The 19,255-nt window shown below is 44.6% G+C and overlaps 1 protein-coding gene across 1 annotated transcript in view; it reads right to left on the reverse strand.

Annotated features, from left to right (window-relative positions):
- Positions 1 to 6: 6 nt before the first annotated feature.
- Positions 7 to 19,255, reverse strand: part of LIMD1 (LIM domains containing 1) — a 47,130-nt gene continuing 27,881 nt past the window's right edge. The window contains exons 3-8 of the mRNA XM_006020646.3: positions 12,060 to 12,127; positions 9,163 to 9,225; positions 7,668 to 7,798; positions 6,678 to 6,729; positions 2,266 to 2,334; positions 7 to 1,063 (exon numbers count right to left, since the gene is read on the reverse strand). Of these exons, the coding sequence (XP_006020708.1) occupies positions 926 to 1,063; positions 2,266 to 2,334; positions 6,678 to 6,729; positions 7,668 to 7,798; positions 9,163 to 9,225; positions 12,060 to 12,127 (521 nt within the window). The 3' untranslated portion in view covers positions 7 to 925. The remainder of the gene's footprint in view (positions 1,064 to 2,265; positions 2,335 to 6,677; positions 6,730 to 7,667; positions 7,799 to 9,162; positions 9,226 to 12,059; positions 12,128 to 19,255) is intronic.

Raw genomic sequence — 19,255 nt, forward strand, 5'->3', positions numbered from 1 at the left:
GCTCTTAGAACTAAATACCAGGCCTTTCTGACTCATACCTATTTCACAGCAATGCTGATATCTGAGCTCCAGGAACAAAATGAAAGGCTTACGCAGGCTGCTGGAGGCACCAAGCTCTTTTTTAAACTGACCTCTGCAAGACAGAAAGGCAGGTGGATTTCCCTCTCAGATACTTTTGGCATCTAGACCTTTCCAACTGTAATCCACTAGTCAGACTTTATAGAAGCTGATCCATATGTATCCTGCTAATAAGCAAGCAGTAATACAGGGACACGTGCCAAGATGCCTTAATAGAGTTTGCTCCGGTTTGCTGTTTTGTGTGTGGGGTTTGTTTTTAATAATCTTTGGGATGTGGAAATTCAGTAGCCAAGTGGCAAATCACCTTCCTATGTCACAATTATTTCACAACCTAGCTGATACCAGAGCTCTGGGTAGCAAATGAAAGGTCTGGATGTGCTTTTGTGCATTAAACTTTTTTTGAAAACTTAAAAAGGGAAGTCAAAGAGTCAGTATTAATAAGTTGATATCCTCAAGGGATTCAATGAAATGTGCTTGTCAGAAACCACTTAGAAGCCTGAAGAAATGTTCCCAGCAGGTCTGTGGCTCATTAATTGTGCATGGCATGTTACAAGCTCACTGATGTTGATGGAGAGCTGTGCTTTTACTGAAAAATCTTCCCAAGTGAATAAAATGCCTTTTGGGGGAAAAAAAGATGACCAGCTGGATAATGTTCCATGTTCTTGTTTCGGATGGACATCATGTGACACAGGGAAGAGTTCACATGCACACAGTCCTTGCAAATGTAACTAAAAGCCTCTTTATCTTCCAACTGCAAAAACTGCTGATTGGGGAAAATGTGGGCTGGAAATCAACTAGGGATAAACATGCACTGTCTGACAGGCTTCCAACAAATGTGCAGTGCCAACTAGTAGTGATGCAGGTACACAGGGGAGGGAGTCGTGCCCTTCTCTATGTGCTTCAGGTGACAGGAGTGACAAAGCAAATGATCCTCTAGCGGGTAACAGCGATGCCCATCCTCGTCATTTAGTTCCATCCCACAATCCTACAGAGAGAGAGAGAAAAATCACAATGGCTATTGAAATGTGCTCTTTCATGCTCAAGGCCATCTTTTCTAGCAAAAGGATGGCAAAATGTCTGATGCCACTATTTAAGAGGTCAACTCCCTGGTGAGCATTTCGAGATTTGATAGCTTTCATCACAATAAGTCCCTAGTACCTAGATTTTTCAAGGGCAAAAAAGCATCTATCACAAGCATCTGACAACCTCAACCTTCTGCACAGTAAGGCTAGTTTCTTTAAGTAGTTTTAATTACTTTCTTTGATCCTATGGTGAGTCATGCCCCAAGACATTTGAAATTGGAAGGATTTAAAAGTCTTGTCTGACAGATTTACCACTATATATATTATTCCATTTTATTTAATGGAATTAGGCCTATGCAACACTGCACTGATGAATCAGAGCCATTTCTCACACTACCACCAATGTGGTTCTGTGCCTGTTGTGACAGGTAATTTAGACAGCCAGGGCATCAACTAAACCTAGTCAAAGGAGTAGACATGGGAAGAAGATGCCCAGGTCTGTTGAAGCTCCATCTAACTCTATGCTTCCACCACAGGAGCTAAATCAGCGTTATTGAAAGAGGTCATGGATTTTGAGGGGGGGGAAAATGCCCATGGAGTAGGAATACTGAGAGATCTTGGGATGGTGAGCTAATGGGTATGGGGACAAAACTTGATGGCTAAAAGACAAATCTCTCTCAGGATCTGATCACCCACTGAGCCATCACAATTCCCACTGACTTCAGCAAGAGCCAAGGTAGCTTGCATTTGTTAGAGGATCAGGCCCTACCTTAGTATTTCAAAATAATCTGACTTGGAAATCAGATACACTAACATGATCTGAAGCTCCAAGCTTTTAAAAAAGCAGCACAAAAACTCATCAGAAATTGAGAATCTGCCACATTTCCTTTATTAGGAAAGAAAACCTTCTAAACCAAAAGCAAAAATTAATCTGGCCAGAATGTTACAGGTTAGACTACATTAGAGTTTAGACCTATCCTTGGAAACCATTGTCCTTGTAAATGCCCTTATGCTGGGCCTTTCCCCGCAGTTGATATTTGCAGCAGGGATTTAAACAACAGATATTTCAGTGGCTGATCTGCTGCATTCCCAGACGCATGGATTATTTTTTTGCTCTAAAATGGTACTTATTAATTACACACTCATTCCCCTACTGGTGACTCACCTCACAGTGATAACACTCCACATGGTAATCCTTGTCCATAGACACAACTCGAATGGTCTCATCAGACCCCTGTAAACAGTAAAACACAAAGACAAATTAAGAAGACAGGCGATTAAAGAGAGGGTGACACACATAGGTTCTGTGAATCGCTTCCTGATACAATATAAATGCACTCAGCTAATGGTAGAAAACCACATATAAATCCTACCTTGGGCAGATACCTCTTTACTGAACTTTAATCAACTTACTGCGCACATTCTCTGAAAACTCAACATCAGACACGGTGGCAATACATAGGGGGTGCATGTGCACACCCTGAGAGCGCTGGTGCACCCTCTGACAGGCTGTGCTCCCCATTTAGGCGATGGGCAGGGGGGCTGGCAGGAGCACTGGTGCCCCCCCTGTGAGCGCCAGCCAGGGAGTGGGAGTGCTGCAGCCACTTCTGGAAGCTGGCAAGTGAAGATTGGCCGTGGGGGAACCCCCCCAGTCACTGACTGGTTGCTGGGGGGACATGTGCCCCTGCTGAGTAAGATGGCACCAATCACCCATGATCAGACAGACTAAAAATAAGAATACTTCTACTTAAAAAAAAAGGCAAAAAAGAGGACCTGGGGAACTACAGACCAGTTAGCCTCACCTCCATGCCAGGGAACTTACTGGAACATATCCTAAGAAGTCCATTTGCAAGTATCTGAAGGAGGAAAGGCTGATTACAAGCAGCCAGCATGGATTCATGAAGGTGTCAAACAAACAACCTTCTCTAACAATGTAACTACTTGGGTGGATGAAGGCAATGCTGTGGATACAGGCAGTACTTGACTTACGTTTCAACTCAAGATGCGATTTTCAGGAACCAACTGTGTCGTAAGTCCGAGGACTGCCTGTATAGTGTATTTGGATTTCAGCAACACCTTTGACAAGGCCTACATGACTTTCTCATAAACAAACTGGTAAAACGTGAGTGGACAAACCTACTATAAAGTGAACAGACAACTGGCTCAGTAGCCACAAGCAAAGGGTAATTATTAATGGATCCATGCCAGGACAGCAGAAGTTTTCAAGTGGAGTCCCACATGGATCGGTCCTGGGCCAGGTGCTATTCAATGCATTTATTAATGATTTGGATGCTGGTAGAGAAAGTTTCCTAAGCAAGTTTGCTGATGACACAAAACTAGGAAGGACTGTGAACATGTTGGAGGATGGCAGTGGATTTTATAAAGATCCTGACAGATTGGAAAGCTCGGCTGAAGTTAACAGGATGAAGTTCAATGCGGACAAATGCTACCCCTCAGAAGGAATAATCAAAAACTCAAATACAAAACGGATGACACCTGGCTGGATGGCAGCACTATGGAGAAGGTTCTGGGAGTCTTGGTAGATCACAGACTTAATATGAGTATGCAGTGTGATACAGCCACACAAATGGCAAATGCAGTTTTGGGATGTATCAAAAGAAGCATTAAGTGCAAGATATGGGTTGGGTCTCATCCAGAGGATTATGTGCAGTCTGGGCTCCATGTTTTAAGAAGGACATGGAGAAGTTAAAGATGGTCCAGAGGCAGGGAACAGGATAAAAAAATCTTGGAAAGCAAGTCATATGAGGAGAGGCTGAAGGAGCTAGGCACATTCAGTTTGTGCAAAAGGCATATAACAGGGTACTCGATAGCAGTCTTCAAATACCTGAAGGGCTGCCATAAAGAAGAAGGAAAGCACTTTGTCGCTCTTGCTGCAGAGAAGGACACAGACCAATGGCTTGAAGTTGCATCAAAGTTTAGGCTGGATATTGGGAAGAATTTTCTCACTGTTAAGAGTAATGAGGCAGTGGAACAGATTGCCTAGGAAAGTTGTGGACTTGCTATCACTGGAGGTGTTCAAGAAGAGGTTGGACAGCCACTGGTCAGGGATGGTCTAGACTCCAGGCCAGGGGGCAGGCAATTATTTCGGACAGAGGGCTGCTTACCCAGTTTTGGCAGGCTGTCAAGGGCCACATGGGTAGCCCCACCCCTTGACAGGTGCCCTGCCCCCTGGTCACCATCTTGGGACCAATGCCCCAATGTCTTAGGACCAATGTCCCAGGGCCAGCACTGATGGGGCCCAAAGCAGGGAACAGGCTGGCAGGGGTCTGTGGAGCCAGACTGGGCTACACCAGCAGGGAGAGGGGGGAGCTGGCCCGGCTCCATAGAGCCCCTGCCAGCTGGGACCCTGCGCTCCTGCCACCCTGCTCTGGGCGCCCCATCAGCCCTGGCCCCAGGGGACAGGTCGCTGGCTCTCGCACTTCCTCACTCCCAGTGCCCCCCCAGCCCTACGGTACAGGCAGCGCACAGCCCTGACCCCCTGCTCACCGGCAGGGAAGAAGCTGGGCTGAGCATGGGGAAAAGCAGCCACTCGCCCGCTGCATAGCTGGTGCTCCCTGCTGCAGGCAATGTGGCAACTGCAGGGGCTGCAGCTGCTGTCGCCATGTGCAGCCCCAATGGGCGAGCCTGGAGCCGGTGCGGGGCCCAGGCTGGCAGTGGGGCTGGGTTACAAGGTGGTGACTGAGCGCAGCAGGGGAAAAGTGGCCCCTCGCCCGCCCCGCTCTGCTCACAGCCTGCGTGGGGCTGTCTGGAGCAGGCACAGGCAGCCCCACGTGGGCTGTGAGCACCTGAAGCACAGGGCACTGGCCACGAGGCAGGGGAAGGGCCGCTTTTCCCCGTGCTGGGAAGGAGCCCAGGGAAAACCTGAGCACGGTGAGGAGAGAAGCGGCCCTTCCTCCGCCCCATGGCTGGTGCCCCACACTGCAGCTGCTGTGGGGCTGCCTATGCCTGCTCTGAACAGCCCCACGTGGGCTGCGAGCAGTTGCAGCACGGGGCATTGGCCACAGGGAGGGGGAGGGGCTGCTCCCCCCCACCGCCGCTCAGCTTTTCCCCAGGCCACTTCTCTCTGGGCTCCTTCCCTGCCTGGGGTCCTCCCCTGCCCTTCCCCCTGCCTTACCTCCTCCTGAGGTTCCGGCCAGGCAGCCATATGCTCCAAGGCCAGAAGCCCCTGCTGTGGAAGCCTGCCAGGGCTTCCCCTGGGTCCTACTGCCCTTATTTCCTGTCATTTTTGACAGGATCCAAAGGCAGATAAATATTAATTTTCTAAATTTTTTAGGGGCCCCACAGGCCGGATAGAATGGTCCTGCGGGCCATATTTTGCCCACCCCTGGTCTAGGCATAACATACTCCCATACTTCTAGACTTTGCCATCTGCTCCCCCTCCCCCGCCCTGCCCTTTCTGCTACATGTGTCAAGGTGTTTTTAAGCCTCCTTCAGAGGCACTGGGTGTTGGCTGCAGCCAAGACTGGGGATTTTGACAGGGGTATGCCAATGCTCCTGCTGGAACTTCAAGCCAGAGGTTCCTGGCTAGAGGGTCTTGCCCCTCCGCTCAGGGTCAGACTGATCAGCGTTTCTGAGGTTAGGAAGGAATTTTACTCCATGGTCAGATTGGTATGGACTGTAGTGGTTTTTGCCTTCCTCTGTAGCAAGGAGTGTGGCCCCCTACCTGGGATCTCTCAAGCATATATTAACAACCTTTTATAGAAGCAGGACATTGGCTGCCATGGTTCCCCCGCTTTACCCGTGGCAGGGGGAAGGTCTTACGTTGTTTGTCTCAGGGTTTACGGTAGCCTTACGAAGAGTTTAGATTGGTTTGGATAGGGATGATCTTGCCTCAGGCAGGGGATTGGACTAGTCTTTTACTTTCCTGCCTAGAGCAGGGGGGCTGGACCTGATCATCTCATGAGGTCCCTTCCAGCCCCTAACTTTTATGAATCTATGAATCTAGATGTCCTCTGGAGGTCCCTTCCAGCCCTACTTCACTATAATTTATAGGATTTCTAGTCAGGTCAATCCCAAATTGATATAGTATTAGCAAGGAGTATTCATACCCCTTCAATATTCCACATTTCTGAAAAGGGGTTAGAATTTTTAACTGGTTTCACCGAGAGATTATTTCTATGAATAAGTCACTGGATAAGAGGCTGGGCGGACCTCAGGACTGTACTAGAACTGGAAACAATGAGTGGAAACCCACCACCCTCACTTGGGATCAAAGTCACATCCTTACAGTCCAAGTGATTGTCACCCTACCAACTGAGCTACACAGCTGCCAACCTAATCATGGAAAAGCAACAAAATCTTGGAGGAAATGAAAAGTTCAGCCTGGTCAATGAAATAATCCACGTAATCAAGCAAAGGAATTATTTAGTCTTGGACCAACAGAGGCTGACACTGCTGTGAGAGCAGCGCTCTGGAGGAAGTATTTCTCAGCTCTCCTGAGCCAGGAGGCCATTCCAACAGAGGCAGAGCTAAACGTGGAACGGAAAATAGCATGTTCATTGAGACAGAGCAGTCTCCCCAGAACACAAAGAAATGTAAAGGATAAATGGTTCTTACCTCAGATGGCAAAATGGGATGTCCACATGCTGCACACTTGGGAGCCAAAACTCTAAAAGAGTAATGAGAAATAAAAGGCAAGTTGCCTAGCTGTATGTTCTAACAGGTAGATTACTATCTGTGGTTTGTCTCCACAATTTGTGGTTCTCCCTTTATATGCAAAGGTAGGGATGTAGAAGCTTTTCATTCTAAGTGTCTACTACTTCATTGTTTACACAAAACCAGATGCCACCACCTACACTTCCAACTGCCTGATAGCTGCACAATCTGTGGTGAAGCTTTATACATTAAAACATAAGTCCCAGGGACTAGTCTGTAAATTTTTCATGAATGCGAGTCACTGAACTACATATATACTATACTCAATCCATTAAAAAATAACTTTGATGTCTTTTATATACTGATGGGCTTGAATAGCTGGAGCTCCCCAAAACAGTGAAATCTATCACCTCAGACTAAAGACTTCAGAGAACCTGCTTCTGAGGGTTACTCTTAACACTTTGCTTTCTCTGGAATGCACAAGCATCCACAAAGAAGTTTGCAACATTTTGTAATAACAGTTGCACGTAATTCTAAGCAGACAGGTCAAAGTGCATGTAGATCTAATAGCATCACTGATGGCAGCCATTTAGTTTCCTTAATATTAATGATTTACAAGTGGATTTATCACTTGTTTAATTTATTGAACAAAAAGCTGGCTAAGAATCCCTCCGCCATGTCCAGCATCAACTTTTTAATCACTTAAAAAGCCAAATCCAGGCCCTGCTGTAACTGAGTGCATCTCCCACTGATTTCAGAAGGGCTGACTTGCAGATCTTAACCATTATAGACACCAAGTGATTGAACCTCACACTGCCCCTGTAAGGTAGATAAATATTACATCCATTCTGCAGTCCCATGTTCACTCCAATAACCCATCTTTCCTTACTACTTTGAAAGGCAAATGAGAGGTTTTTTGACAGGCTCAACTTTTCTGTGTTTTGTTCTTACTTGTGGTAGTCTCTGACACAGTAGATTTTGTTTTCTGTGTCTACAGTGAAGGGCACTCCATCCAGACACTCATTACAGATCACGCAACGGAAGCAGCCTGGATGGTATGATTTCCCTAGAGCCTGCAGGATCTGCAATAAACCAAGAAACAGGAGAGAGCTCATGAACAGACATTAAAGGGAAAAAATTCACATACACATAACATTACAGATAGAGGTGCACTGTCACCAGAAGGACTCTGTCTTATTTTAACCATCTCATTTTAAGAATGATTTAGCAAAGAAAGATTTTGTTCAGACAAGGGCATATTGGAGTCAGAAGATCACAAATTCCCAAGGCTAGGATTGTGTGTGTGGAAAAAGAAACAGAGCTAGTGGATAACAATTTGGTTATTTGGAATGAAAAAATAAAAGGGAAAAGTCACTGATTTTTCCTTTAAAACCTGTTCTAAAACATAAGGCTAAAGGGGCATGCAGCAAAAATTACTGGAAGCAAACACAGAGGGAATAAAATAAAATACCTCCCTCTGCTCTCTTGCAAGTAGCCGAGACAAACCCTACACAGCCAGACTTTCACAGGTGCTTAGATTCTAATGCTAGAAGGGATCATTATGTTGCCTGATCTACAGAATGCAGGCCAGGATGCTTCACCCAGTAACTCCTGTATTGGACCCAACAACACAGGCAGCCATGTTTTAGAAAGGACTGGGTAAATTTATGATCTTTAAATAATTTCTAGTGTAGCTATGCAAACTAGGATGACATCCACAATTAAATCTCAGGACAGTGACATAAAGCAACTGTTAGGAATTATCCATTTTATATAACAGACTCATTTCATTATGATTTTGTCTTCCCCTGAAACACTAATATTGGGTGCTACCTAAAACAGAACTTGAGGCTAAATGAACCCATGCTCCGATCTCACATTCGTATTAGTTGGACATTGGTGAGAACTTTCTGCTGAAGTGGTCTACACGTAATTCTGTTATGCTATTTTAAACTTAAGCCAAGGTTTAACTCACATTTTGGATTAAATGCACTTATTATCAACACCCAAAGTGCTTCAGTTAGACTGGATATAAGGAAATCAGGCTCAGCAGATGATATGGTCCAACCCCAGCCTATAGTGGGAAGAGGCAATTACCACAGAGCTGGGCTTCTATGCAAAAAGTGTGGACAAGATCATCCTCTGCAAGTTCACAACAGATTTTCACAGAAGGTCAAGGTAAGTCAGTCAGTGTGTTTTTACACAGACTGCTTTTCAAAGTACGTTTTTAACAGATAATATATGCATACAATATATGCAAAAAGGTGCTAGTTTTTCTTCCTTCCAGTGACAGAGGCACCAGGGTCTTGATCTGTCACAAGTCTTGTGCATACCAGCTAGATGAGTAAACTAAATCAGGTAACATGGTGCATGGATTTTAATTGCCCTTGAGCCATTATTCTAGAATGCCAATCCCCTCCCCTCCCCACATATAGGCAGCACTTACCATGTCCATTATTAAATGGCCACAAATGAAACACCTGTCAGCTGACTGCTGGAAACCAGAATACTGCAAGAAAAAAAATAATTGGCTTAAAATTTTACAAGGCTGGATAGAGGAGAAACAAGTATATACTAGGGTGAATGATCCACCTGGTTCTCTTCAGCACTCCTCCCCTCAAGCAAAATTTCCAGTTTGTTTTATGTGGATAGGGAGTATTGCATAAGGTTCTGTCAAAGGCCCTAGGGGCAGAAATCTATTTAATCTAGTACAATGTTTCTCAACCTGTGGGTTGCAAGAATATATGAAACGGTCATGAAAAAACTTTAAAAATGGATTATCTTCTAAAGGAGAAAAAAGATGGGAAACTGGTTTTCCCTTGCAGGCTGGCAGAGTTCCAGCGTGGAAGGGGCTGCTTGGGCCCCCCCTCCCACCCCACACTCCCACCCCACACACTGTGGGGCTAGGACTTGGGAATCGGGGGCAGTGGGTTGGTGAAGAGCACTGGGTTGGGACTGACCAATGTTTAAAAATGGGTTCTGGTACAAAAAAAGGTTGAGAACCACTGACCTAGCAGACAATGGAAGTGTACCATGAGACTAACTCTGAGTTACCTAACTAAAGTATATGAGTGACTCTACTTCTAGGTATATAAGTGCCCCAATTGTAGCAATAACAATATGTCTGTGCGTCTTCAGAGGGTAATCCAATTCCTATAACAGGGACACTTATGAGCCCAGAGGGGGTAACATAATCTCTCCTACACATCACTTGGTTAACTCAAAATTACATTGCAAGTTGCATTTTAGTTGTCCAATAGGCAAAACTGAATTCCGTCTTAAATTCTCTGAGTCTGGGGGGTGCCCAAGTTCCCAAACACTCAAGTCTTTAAATTTTTAATTGAACTCAACACATAGAGATACCAGATATATACAAGTAAATCATGTATTTACTGGTAAAGAACAGATGCTAATTTGATCATGGGTGTACACATTGGGTATCCATGAATTTATATGTTAGTTGCATATAAAGAGGGTACTGACTTATCTGGATCATAATCTCATTCAGCTCAGAAATTTAACTTTGAAGGGACAAATTCTCCCTTCAGTTATACCTATAGTAAATCATCAGGATAGCTGTAGTATATCTTCAGTAAACCTGACACAACTTCACTGAAGTTGGTGGAACTATCCTGGCATTACTTCAGTACAGCTCAATAAAATTTGGATTTTTTGCCAAGAATTAAACATATAGGCTGGATTCTCATTTATTCATGGCCACATTTATACCACTCTAGCACAAACCACAATTTCTATCTAGTTGGAAAGTTTACACTGCCATAGAGGTAGAAAGGGACCTTAGGGCCCCTCTGCATGCGCAGATAAAGGCACAATGGGATCTAATGCACAATCCATACAATTGCACCTCCTGCCATATTACAAATGCAAAGCAGAAGGCATGATTGTGGGATTGCAAATCAGATCCTATCGTGCCTTACTGATGCTGCAAGGGGAGCCTGCACTGGCAAAAAGCAAGCTCCTGTGGCTGGAAGCCCCCTCAGGTGCCTCATGCATCTCCATAGCTGGGAGATCACAGCAGCTATGATCTCCCAGCTGGACTGGTACATGGGGGCCCCTGTGGCTGGGAGTCCTATCAGCTGGTGAGACTCTCAGCTGTGGGGTGAACAGGCTGCTGTGACTGGGAGCAGCAACAGGTGGGCTCAGGGTTGCACATGGGCCCCTACAGATGGAAGCTCCGATCAACTGAAGGGGTTCCCAGCTGTGGGGGCACAGGCTACGCATGCAAAATAAAGCTGGATAGAAACCAGCTATAAAATCATTACACATTTTCCAGCAAAAACATTATAGCTGATTGGATCTTTTTAAGGTGCTATGGTTAATTTGCACACATAGCCAGTTTAAATTAATTGCCAGTTACCAGGTAATTGCATAAAACATATACATAGAGGGGGCCTTAGTGCAATAGAGAAGAATCAGGTCCAGTGAGTATTTCAAATGTATTTAATTGGACTTCCCGTTTTCAGTGCTTGGCTTAATGAAACCTATTGTTCCTAAGTAAGAGAAAGAAAATTTAATTCCCCTTTTCCTCAATAGAGATGGGTAACTTTGCTCAATAAGGGGGCACTTCAGGAGATTTAAAAATTAACCTTTTGGAAGTCTACAGGACATATTTATTGACATGTCTTTGTTTTTCATACTTTTTTTTTCTTTGTGTTTTTCAGTGAGCTCTCCTGGCCCTGTCCCAAGAGCAAGGAAAAATCAAACAGGCCATGGGAACTTCTATCATTGTTACAGTCTATTACTACATTTCTGAGCCACCCACGTGTCTGTGTGGAGTCACCTCTTGATAAAGGATCCAAGTACTGCTTAAAAATCAAAGCTTTCCCAAAGTCTGGACCCAGACTTTTCACAAAAGGGTTTGATCCAAAGGCCACTGAAATCAATGACCTAAATGGACTCTGGATTGGGTCCCAAGTGCTCTGCTTCTATAGCACAGAGCCCATCAAGCAAAAGAGCCAAAAGTCTAAATGCTGCTGCTCCTAAGTGCTGTTATACAAATCACATAGGTATTTAATAAGTATCTTAGGCACTTCTACTCTGTCCACAGCACATGAGGTATCTCATGTCTCTCAGAAATGTCTGATCAAGGTCAGTCCACTGAAGAGGAAACCCGGTTCGCCCACTCTTTATCTAGCCATCTATCTATCGAGCACCTATCCCCAGCATGTGGCCTGATGCCCTTTCAGTGAATGCTGCTTGCTAGACTTCACTGGTTCAAATACCAGCTCTGTAGCTCCATGAATCACCTTTTATGCAGCTGTTCCTCCACACAGCCTACAAGAACCGAGGGAAGGGAGAGACCTATGAGAGCAGCACACTCACCAAGAAGTCTTCTTCGCAGAACACCTTTCCATTGACAAAATAAAAGGCTTTTCCTCTCAGTTTTCGACCTAAGGGAAAACACAGGGAGAGGAAACTGATCGGTAGATGGAAAAAATACTAGCAAAAACTGGTAACAGAGATGCACTGGGGGCAGAAACAGTCTTACTGTTCTATATTAGCACAGCGCCATGCATGATGGAGCGGCTCCAGAACTGAGGTTGCCACATGCACAAAAATACAAATATGACTGGGCTGAATGCTATTGACCATTCGAATCCCCAAATATCATTAACTGTATTTTTTCTGCTAGTGACAGTCCCATGGTCTTCATAATCTATTTGTGATACATGACATGCATAATTCGTAATTAATCTATACAGCGCGCATCTGCCTGCCTTCCTCATAATCTAATCGGGGTTGTGATGAGACTGGTTTCAATTCAGGGAACTGCATGTTCCATGAAGCTATACGGTTTGTTAACAAGTCTCAATATCCTTGCCATCAAACAAAACACAGCATACAGTTTAAAGCCAGGCCTCAGAAACCAAACAAGAAAGGAAGTTCTAGGATCCTGTGTAGAGCAGCAAGGGTAGTTTGCTGACTCACACTGGAAGCAACTGGTGGTGGTGGTTGGGGATACACAGGAAAGGAATGAGGAAGGTATTGGAGAGGATAATCTGTACTAAGTTTTATTTCTTCAAATTTTCCAGTGGCACTCCTTACCCAGAGGTGGCATTTTGGAGTCCCTTCTGATTCTATAAATCATCTAATCTAGTGCAACACTGCACAGAGGGATTTGCAATTCCTAAATTATCCTAAATAACATCTACCAAATGTCTTTTTGAAAGCCTCCAGCCTTGCTTTCACATCCCCCCACCCTTAATCACCCTTTCTTCAAATTAAATAGAACTACTTCCTGCAACCCAGCATATCATCTGGATCTGCCCCAGGTGAGTTAGATACCACAGTGACAAAACAGGTCAGCATCTAGTCTCCAATAGCACTTTCAGCTATTGCTTCCACACTTCTTCAACTGTTTTAAAACCAAGGAATCCTTAGGCAGACAAGATCCCATAGCTCCAAATAAAGGACTTTGCATCTAGTAAAGTTTACATGCGTTACATATTTTACATGTATAGGTTGGTAGCTTGTTGCAGTTCCTCATAGTTGAAGTACTGCTGCAGCAAAATACACCTCCTCCCCCCACTCCATCTCTGTTACTTCTTCCTCTAAGTACGCTCTCTTTCATCAGAGCAAACAGCTTATTTTACTTACTTTTAAACTGTTTAATTTTGTCTCTTTACAATCCACTTTCTCTGTTAAGCATAAAAAACTTTGCAGCTGTAGTCTAATCTAACAGCAGATCTGCCTCTCCATTCAGATGAGGAGAAAGTATTACAAAACCAGATGCCTGCCTCAACTCAGCAAATTCTGAGAGAAAACAGTAGTCAGCATTTTCAACTAAAACATACTGACCAGAGTGCAATTGCAAGCATGTGTCTGGAGCATTTATAGGAACAAAGTGTCCCATCTCATGCACTACACGTGCTAAATCTTGTCTAGGAAAGAAATGCTGCCAGATTATTAGTACAGTGATGTGATACAGTGTAAGTTGCTTGGGGCTGGACAGTACTTACCTCTAGGAACTGTGAGGCACAAAGTATGTTGTTCTCAGTGCTCAGCAAATAATAATGCCTACAGTAAAAGAACTAACAAAGGAAGCAAAGTGCCATGCATCCTGAAAAGTCTGATCTTTGTCAGTTGCTGCACACACCAGAGGGCGCTGTAAGACAGGCTAGAAAGCATCTGTGGCTACCAGCCATGAAAATACTTTCATTTCTACCCAGGAGAACTTTTATCAGGCATCAGAGAAAAGATGGTAAACGGTATTTGTGCCCAAAAGCTTGCAATTAAAGACTTTTTTGCAAAAATCTTCTTAATTCAAGATCGTTTCAGGCTGGACATAAGGAAGAATTTCTTTACTGTCCGAGCTCCCAAGGTCTGGAACAGCCCTGCCACTGGAGGTGGTTCAAGCGCCTTCATTGAACACCTTCAAGATGAAACTGGATGCTTATCTTGCTGGGATCCTATGACCCCAGCTGACTTCCTGCCCTTTGGGCGGGGGGCTGGACTCGATAATCTTCCGAGGTCCCTTCCAGCCCTGATGTCTATGAAATCTATGAAATCTAATAAGTGATACCACTTCTGTCCACAAGCCCCGATTGCTTTTTCCTCTAGACCAATACGGCTACAACCTGGATACCAAGTTCAAAGATGAACTCCTGGCAAAACTTGCTTTGACTTCTGTGGTAAGTCTAAGCTCAAAAGTCACCGCTAGTATTTATGGCTCAATCTAAACTTTACGCAAAAAGGGCAAAGAATATTACAACTGCATTTCTTGCAGTCAGCTCTGCAACACTCAGTGTTACAAGTTGCTCTTGTTACCTCTCTGCCTTTAAGGGCTAGCTGTGGTACAGGAAGAGTTACACTCCCCCAGAGTTGTGTGTCAGTTAGGGGCAAACTATTATAACAGGTTTTTATTGGCAGGCATGGGTGGGGAAACAACCACCTGTGTTAGGGAACAGTACTTGAGCAGAGATCTTAGCCTTGACCCCAAAATAGAGGGTCAATTAGTTTCAACTCTACTATGAAGCCCACAGGACTTGTATGCAGGCACAAAGTATATTTTTGAATGCAAATATGGATTTGCACTGTTGGCACAGCAAAACCTGATGATGCAGCCTCTGAAATGTCCTCTAAATTGACCAGGATGGAACCCAGACACATGCATTATAGCAGGCTTCAAGGCCAGTGAAAGTGGCAATATGTCTCGCAGAGGACACTCTGAGACCACTGGAACACCAAGTATGATGCAGACTGCAGTGTAGCGAAGAGGTTTAAATGAGTTAATTCATACAGCTGCCCAGCCACAGCAGCACTCATCTCCACATGGGCTAATTTACATCTTATTTTGGCAGCATAATTAGCTCAATGCTACTCTGAATAGACTGTTTCTGGCACCCAAAGCTTGTTCAAGTATCTCTGCACTGCCCTGCAGTCTGCAGGTATGTCAAATTGCTGCTATGATTCCTTAGTAAGAAATCTTTGTTTCAGAGGAAGATCAACCCACTTATACGCCAAACTTTCCCCTGCTATTAATGCTTCTCTGCCTGCAGGCCAGTACAAAAGAGTCCCTCTGCTCCAAGCTGCCACTGCCCAGTCAGGGCCAAATTAACCCTTTAGAGGCCCCTAGGCAAACAAACTCATGAGCCCCCAGCTGAAGAAGAAATGCTTATATTATTTTTCTTTTACCCAATAATTACAATACGTAAAATAAGCACTACTGGGCCCCTTCTTTACTTAGGGCCCTAGGCATGTGCCTAGCTTGCCTATGCATTAATCCAGCCCTGCCCATAGTCCTAGAGCATGAGGGGGGAGGAGGGGCAGCATAGACACCGGAGCCGCACAATCCCCAGGGGGCCTGTCCAAGCAGAGACATGTCCCTGGCCCTGTACCAGCTCTGGGAGTGCAGTGCTTGTGGAAGCAAGCACAACATCATCTATAAAGGTGCAGCAGCTGCTCTGTTTGCTCTCCAGCTCCCTAGAAACATCCTGTACACGTGGGCATAACACCACCTGTCAGGCACCCCTGCATGGAAAGTTTTTGCTTGCTTCCTTCCTGGCACACTGCTGGCTCCAAGGGCAGTTATTGAGTCCACCATTTTTAAAACATTCCCAGCAAGTGACAGGTTTTGACAAGCAAGCAGGGAACAATAAGGTAAGAACAGCACAGGCCTCATATCTTTCACCAACACAATAAAGCTATAACCCCCAAAACATGGAGAGAAGAATCACATGATGACTGGTCACACACACGGTCTAGTGCCCAAATGATTTGTAGTTCCTACCTTGTCTTTATTTTGGTGAGAGTCAGGATGCGGGCACTTGCTTTAGAATAAAAATACCCTATGTCTAACTAGCTTAGTTTAATATTTTACTCAGTTAAACACAAATCAAAACAGGACCCCGATCCCAAAATAAAGGGGTCCACACAAGCGCTGGGTTACCTTGGACAAAAATAACGAGATGTAAATTAATAGCCATTCAACTACATTGGTGCCAGCTTGCATTTAGATCAGTCCAGCCTAATTTTCTGAATTTAGCAAAAGGTTTGATTGCTGTGGGGTGAGGGAGGAATGGCATGCAACTATGAAAAGGATGGTTCTACTGCTCATGATTTCCAAAGTAGCCATCTGGTGATTTCAGAGGAATTTAACGATGAGGCAAAGCCTGCAATCCTCACTCAGGCAAATCTCTGTCTGATTTCAACAAGCATCAGGCTTGAAACAGGCACCAGAGTGGCACTAGAGAGGCATGAACTTATACAAGCAACATCTTTCTTCATCAGATGTTATGAATGATACAGACTTGAAACAGTCAACTTAAAAAAAACCAAACCCCTGAATATTACAAGCTGGCACGTGCTGCAGGCCAGCCAAGTGTACAGCTGATAAGGCGACCTTCCACCTGTATGTAGTGTGTAAAAGACAGGTTGGGGACAGTGAAGAAACACACCCACAGGCAAGTTATGCCTGATTTTGACTGCAGTCTCTAATCAGTGCACTAGCAATAGTCTTTCCAACAGAGGGACACACCTTGGATTACTGCCAGAGTTGTTCTTCAACAGTGACAAAAGCATTTTACAGGCATTGCGCACCAGGTGTATTTTCAATCCCTTGACACCACTGGTTAAGATTTATTACAGCAGCCCCAGAGGGGCTGTCATAGTTAACATTTTGTCAGCCTTTTTTAAAAATAAATTAATTTACTAGAATGATAAACCCAATGAAAGGGATTTATAATTGGCTGTCAGCTTGGTATACAGATCTGTTGAGCATAAGCCCTATACAAATCATTTTGGTGGCAGGATCAGGGTGTTACACTACACCTTAACATTTGTGTTAAAAAATGGCACCCAGCACTCTGACCTTCTTCTGATCCATTCTCACTGTTCTTTTAATAATTCATTATTCAAATTCCACTAAGATTAAATCTATACCATTGCAAGATCACTGCCGAGATGATCTCTCTCCTCAGTCATCAGAATGTTTAACACCTGGGCTGTCACTTTGAGAATTAAGCACTGTTGGGCTTTGCTTCTGGCCCTCTTAAATACTTTGCCTTCACTTCACTTGACGTATTGCCAGCAAAGACTCATACACTTCAAATATCGCAGCATCTATACAAGCCTATCCCAGCCCAGACTGTCATTCCAGGATTTTATGTTCTTCCCTACAAAACAAGTTTTGAGCCTCATACTATTACATATCAATCCAGAATAATGTATCTAGTCCAAGGGTGCTCAACCCACAGCCTGCAAGCCAAATCCAGCCTGTGGAGCCATGCCATCTGGCCTGTGGAGATCCCTGCCAGTTGGGAGATTTGGTGATGGGGGAGTCGTGGAATCTCTGCACAACTGGATCCTGACATCCAGCAGGATCAGGACCAGGCCCACCCTCACCCATCCAAATCAGGTGAAGCTGTTCTCTCTCCCCATCCCTCCTGCTGCACATCTGGATTGGGGTGGGACTGTCCTGCCCTGCCCTTCCCCCCCATTCGTCAGGAATCGGGCAGGCTGTTCCCCGCCTCCTCCCATGTGGTCCTGAGGTTGCTTCCAACCCTAATTTTCTATGATTCAATTATGGTAATACTTTTGGCCATCATCTCAAATGACAGGTTTCTCTCTTTGGAGTGTACATCTTTATAAATTTCACTTTGAACCAGCTACTGCTGTCATGATGGTCAATGGGAAAATTTGCCATTCACTTCCACAGGAGCTGGAATGAACACTTTTGTTTTTAATAAACTAGTTACTCATTAATTAGCATCAGTGGTTATGGTTAAGAACCAGAGGGAGACCAGGATGGAAAGCCAATGTTCAAAGACAAAAAGTTACTCTGTGTCACAGCCTTTTCATTTCTGTGCAAAATTCTAAGTCTAAACAGCGCTCAGGTAGATTAGAGTTAGGCTATGAATTTTCTTCTGTAATTACAGAGGGCAGATTTATTTATTTTTTTAAATAAAAAGGTTTTGGAGTTGGGAGGTATCACCACACAACGAGGAAGAGGATCATTTGGCTGGCAGACTGCAAAAAAAAAAAAAAAAAAAAAAAAAAAAATCAAACCCACAACAGCCTCCTAAAATTAAGTAACCAAGAGTGCTGGATAGCCCTGACAGATCCTGGAAAGTTCTGATTCATACTGCCAGTTCCTCTTCACTTTTCGTGTCCCTCAGAAGCTGCATCCATACAAGCAGTCTTCACATCACGCAAGCAGCACAAAGGGTGTGCACAGGCTACAAGGTAGGAAGATTTCCCCAGATCTCATATCATCCCCTTGGTGGGTCTTCATGTGACAAAGTACAAAAAGATCCAGCTCAGACATGATTCTTTGGGGACCACTGAAGAGGCTGCAAACTAGAACAAGCCTTTTGGTGCTCTCATTGGTGCCTCAGGCCAGGCCTCACCTAAAACTGCAGCACAAGAACTGGTTTCTGGTTGCCCCAGCCTCAGCTGTCCTCAGTGGAGGCCAGATGCAGCAAGGAATCTGATACAGAAGAGTCATTATTGCAAATCATCTCTTCACTGGGGTTGGGCTGACAGTTCACTTCGAACCCTGGACCTAGCCTGAATCAGAGGACATTTCCTAACCTGTGCAAGGTACTTGAATGTCTGATACAAGCTAGCTTCAAACACCTTCAAAGGATGTACACAGTAGCAATACTGCTAACATAGATTGCCAAGTCTCTCTCACGTAGTCATTCAGCCAGAGTGCGTACTGCAAAATTGGCAGATGCATAAGCTCTGTCAATTAGAAAAACACTGGAGGCGGCAAAAAGTGAGCTCCAAGGAAGGGGTATGATGACCACAAGCAACAAAAGCCACTCCCACTGCGACACATATGTAGGAAAAGGCAGGTGCCATCTAGTTACAGCCACAGGTGCGAACAGAAAAGTTTAAAAGGAGGGCTATGATACCACAGCCAGCCACATGATAAATATAAAATATTTCCTGTGGTCGCAGCAGATTTCTACAACAAGCTCAACAGAGCCATTTCAAATCTTTTTCTTTTAAGGAAACTCCACAGCAGAACTCCAGCGGCTTCAAAGTTTAGATACCAGACAAACAAACACATGCAG

The sequence above is a fragment of the Alligator sinensis genome, unplaced genomic scaffold (genome assembly GCF_000455745.1).
Source record: "Alligator sinensis unplaced genomic scaffold, ASM45574v1 scaffold54_1, whole genome shotgun sequence".
NCBI lineage: Eukaryota > Metazoa > Chordata > Crocodylia > Alligatoridae > Alligator > Alligator sinensis.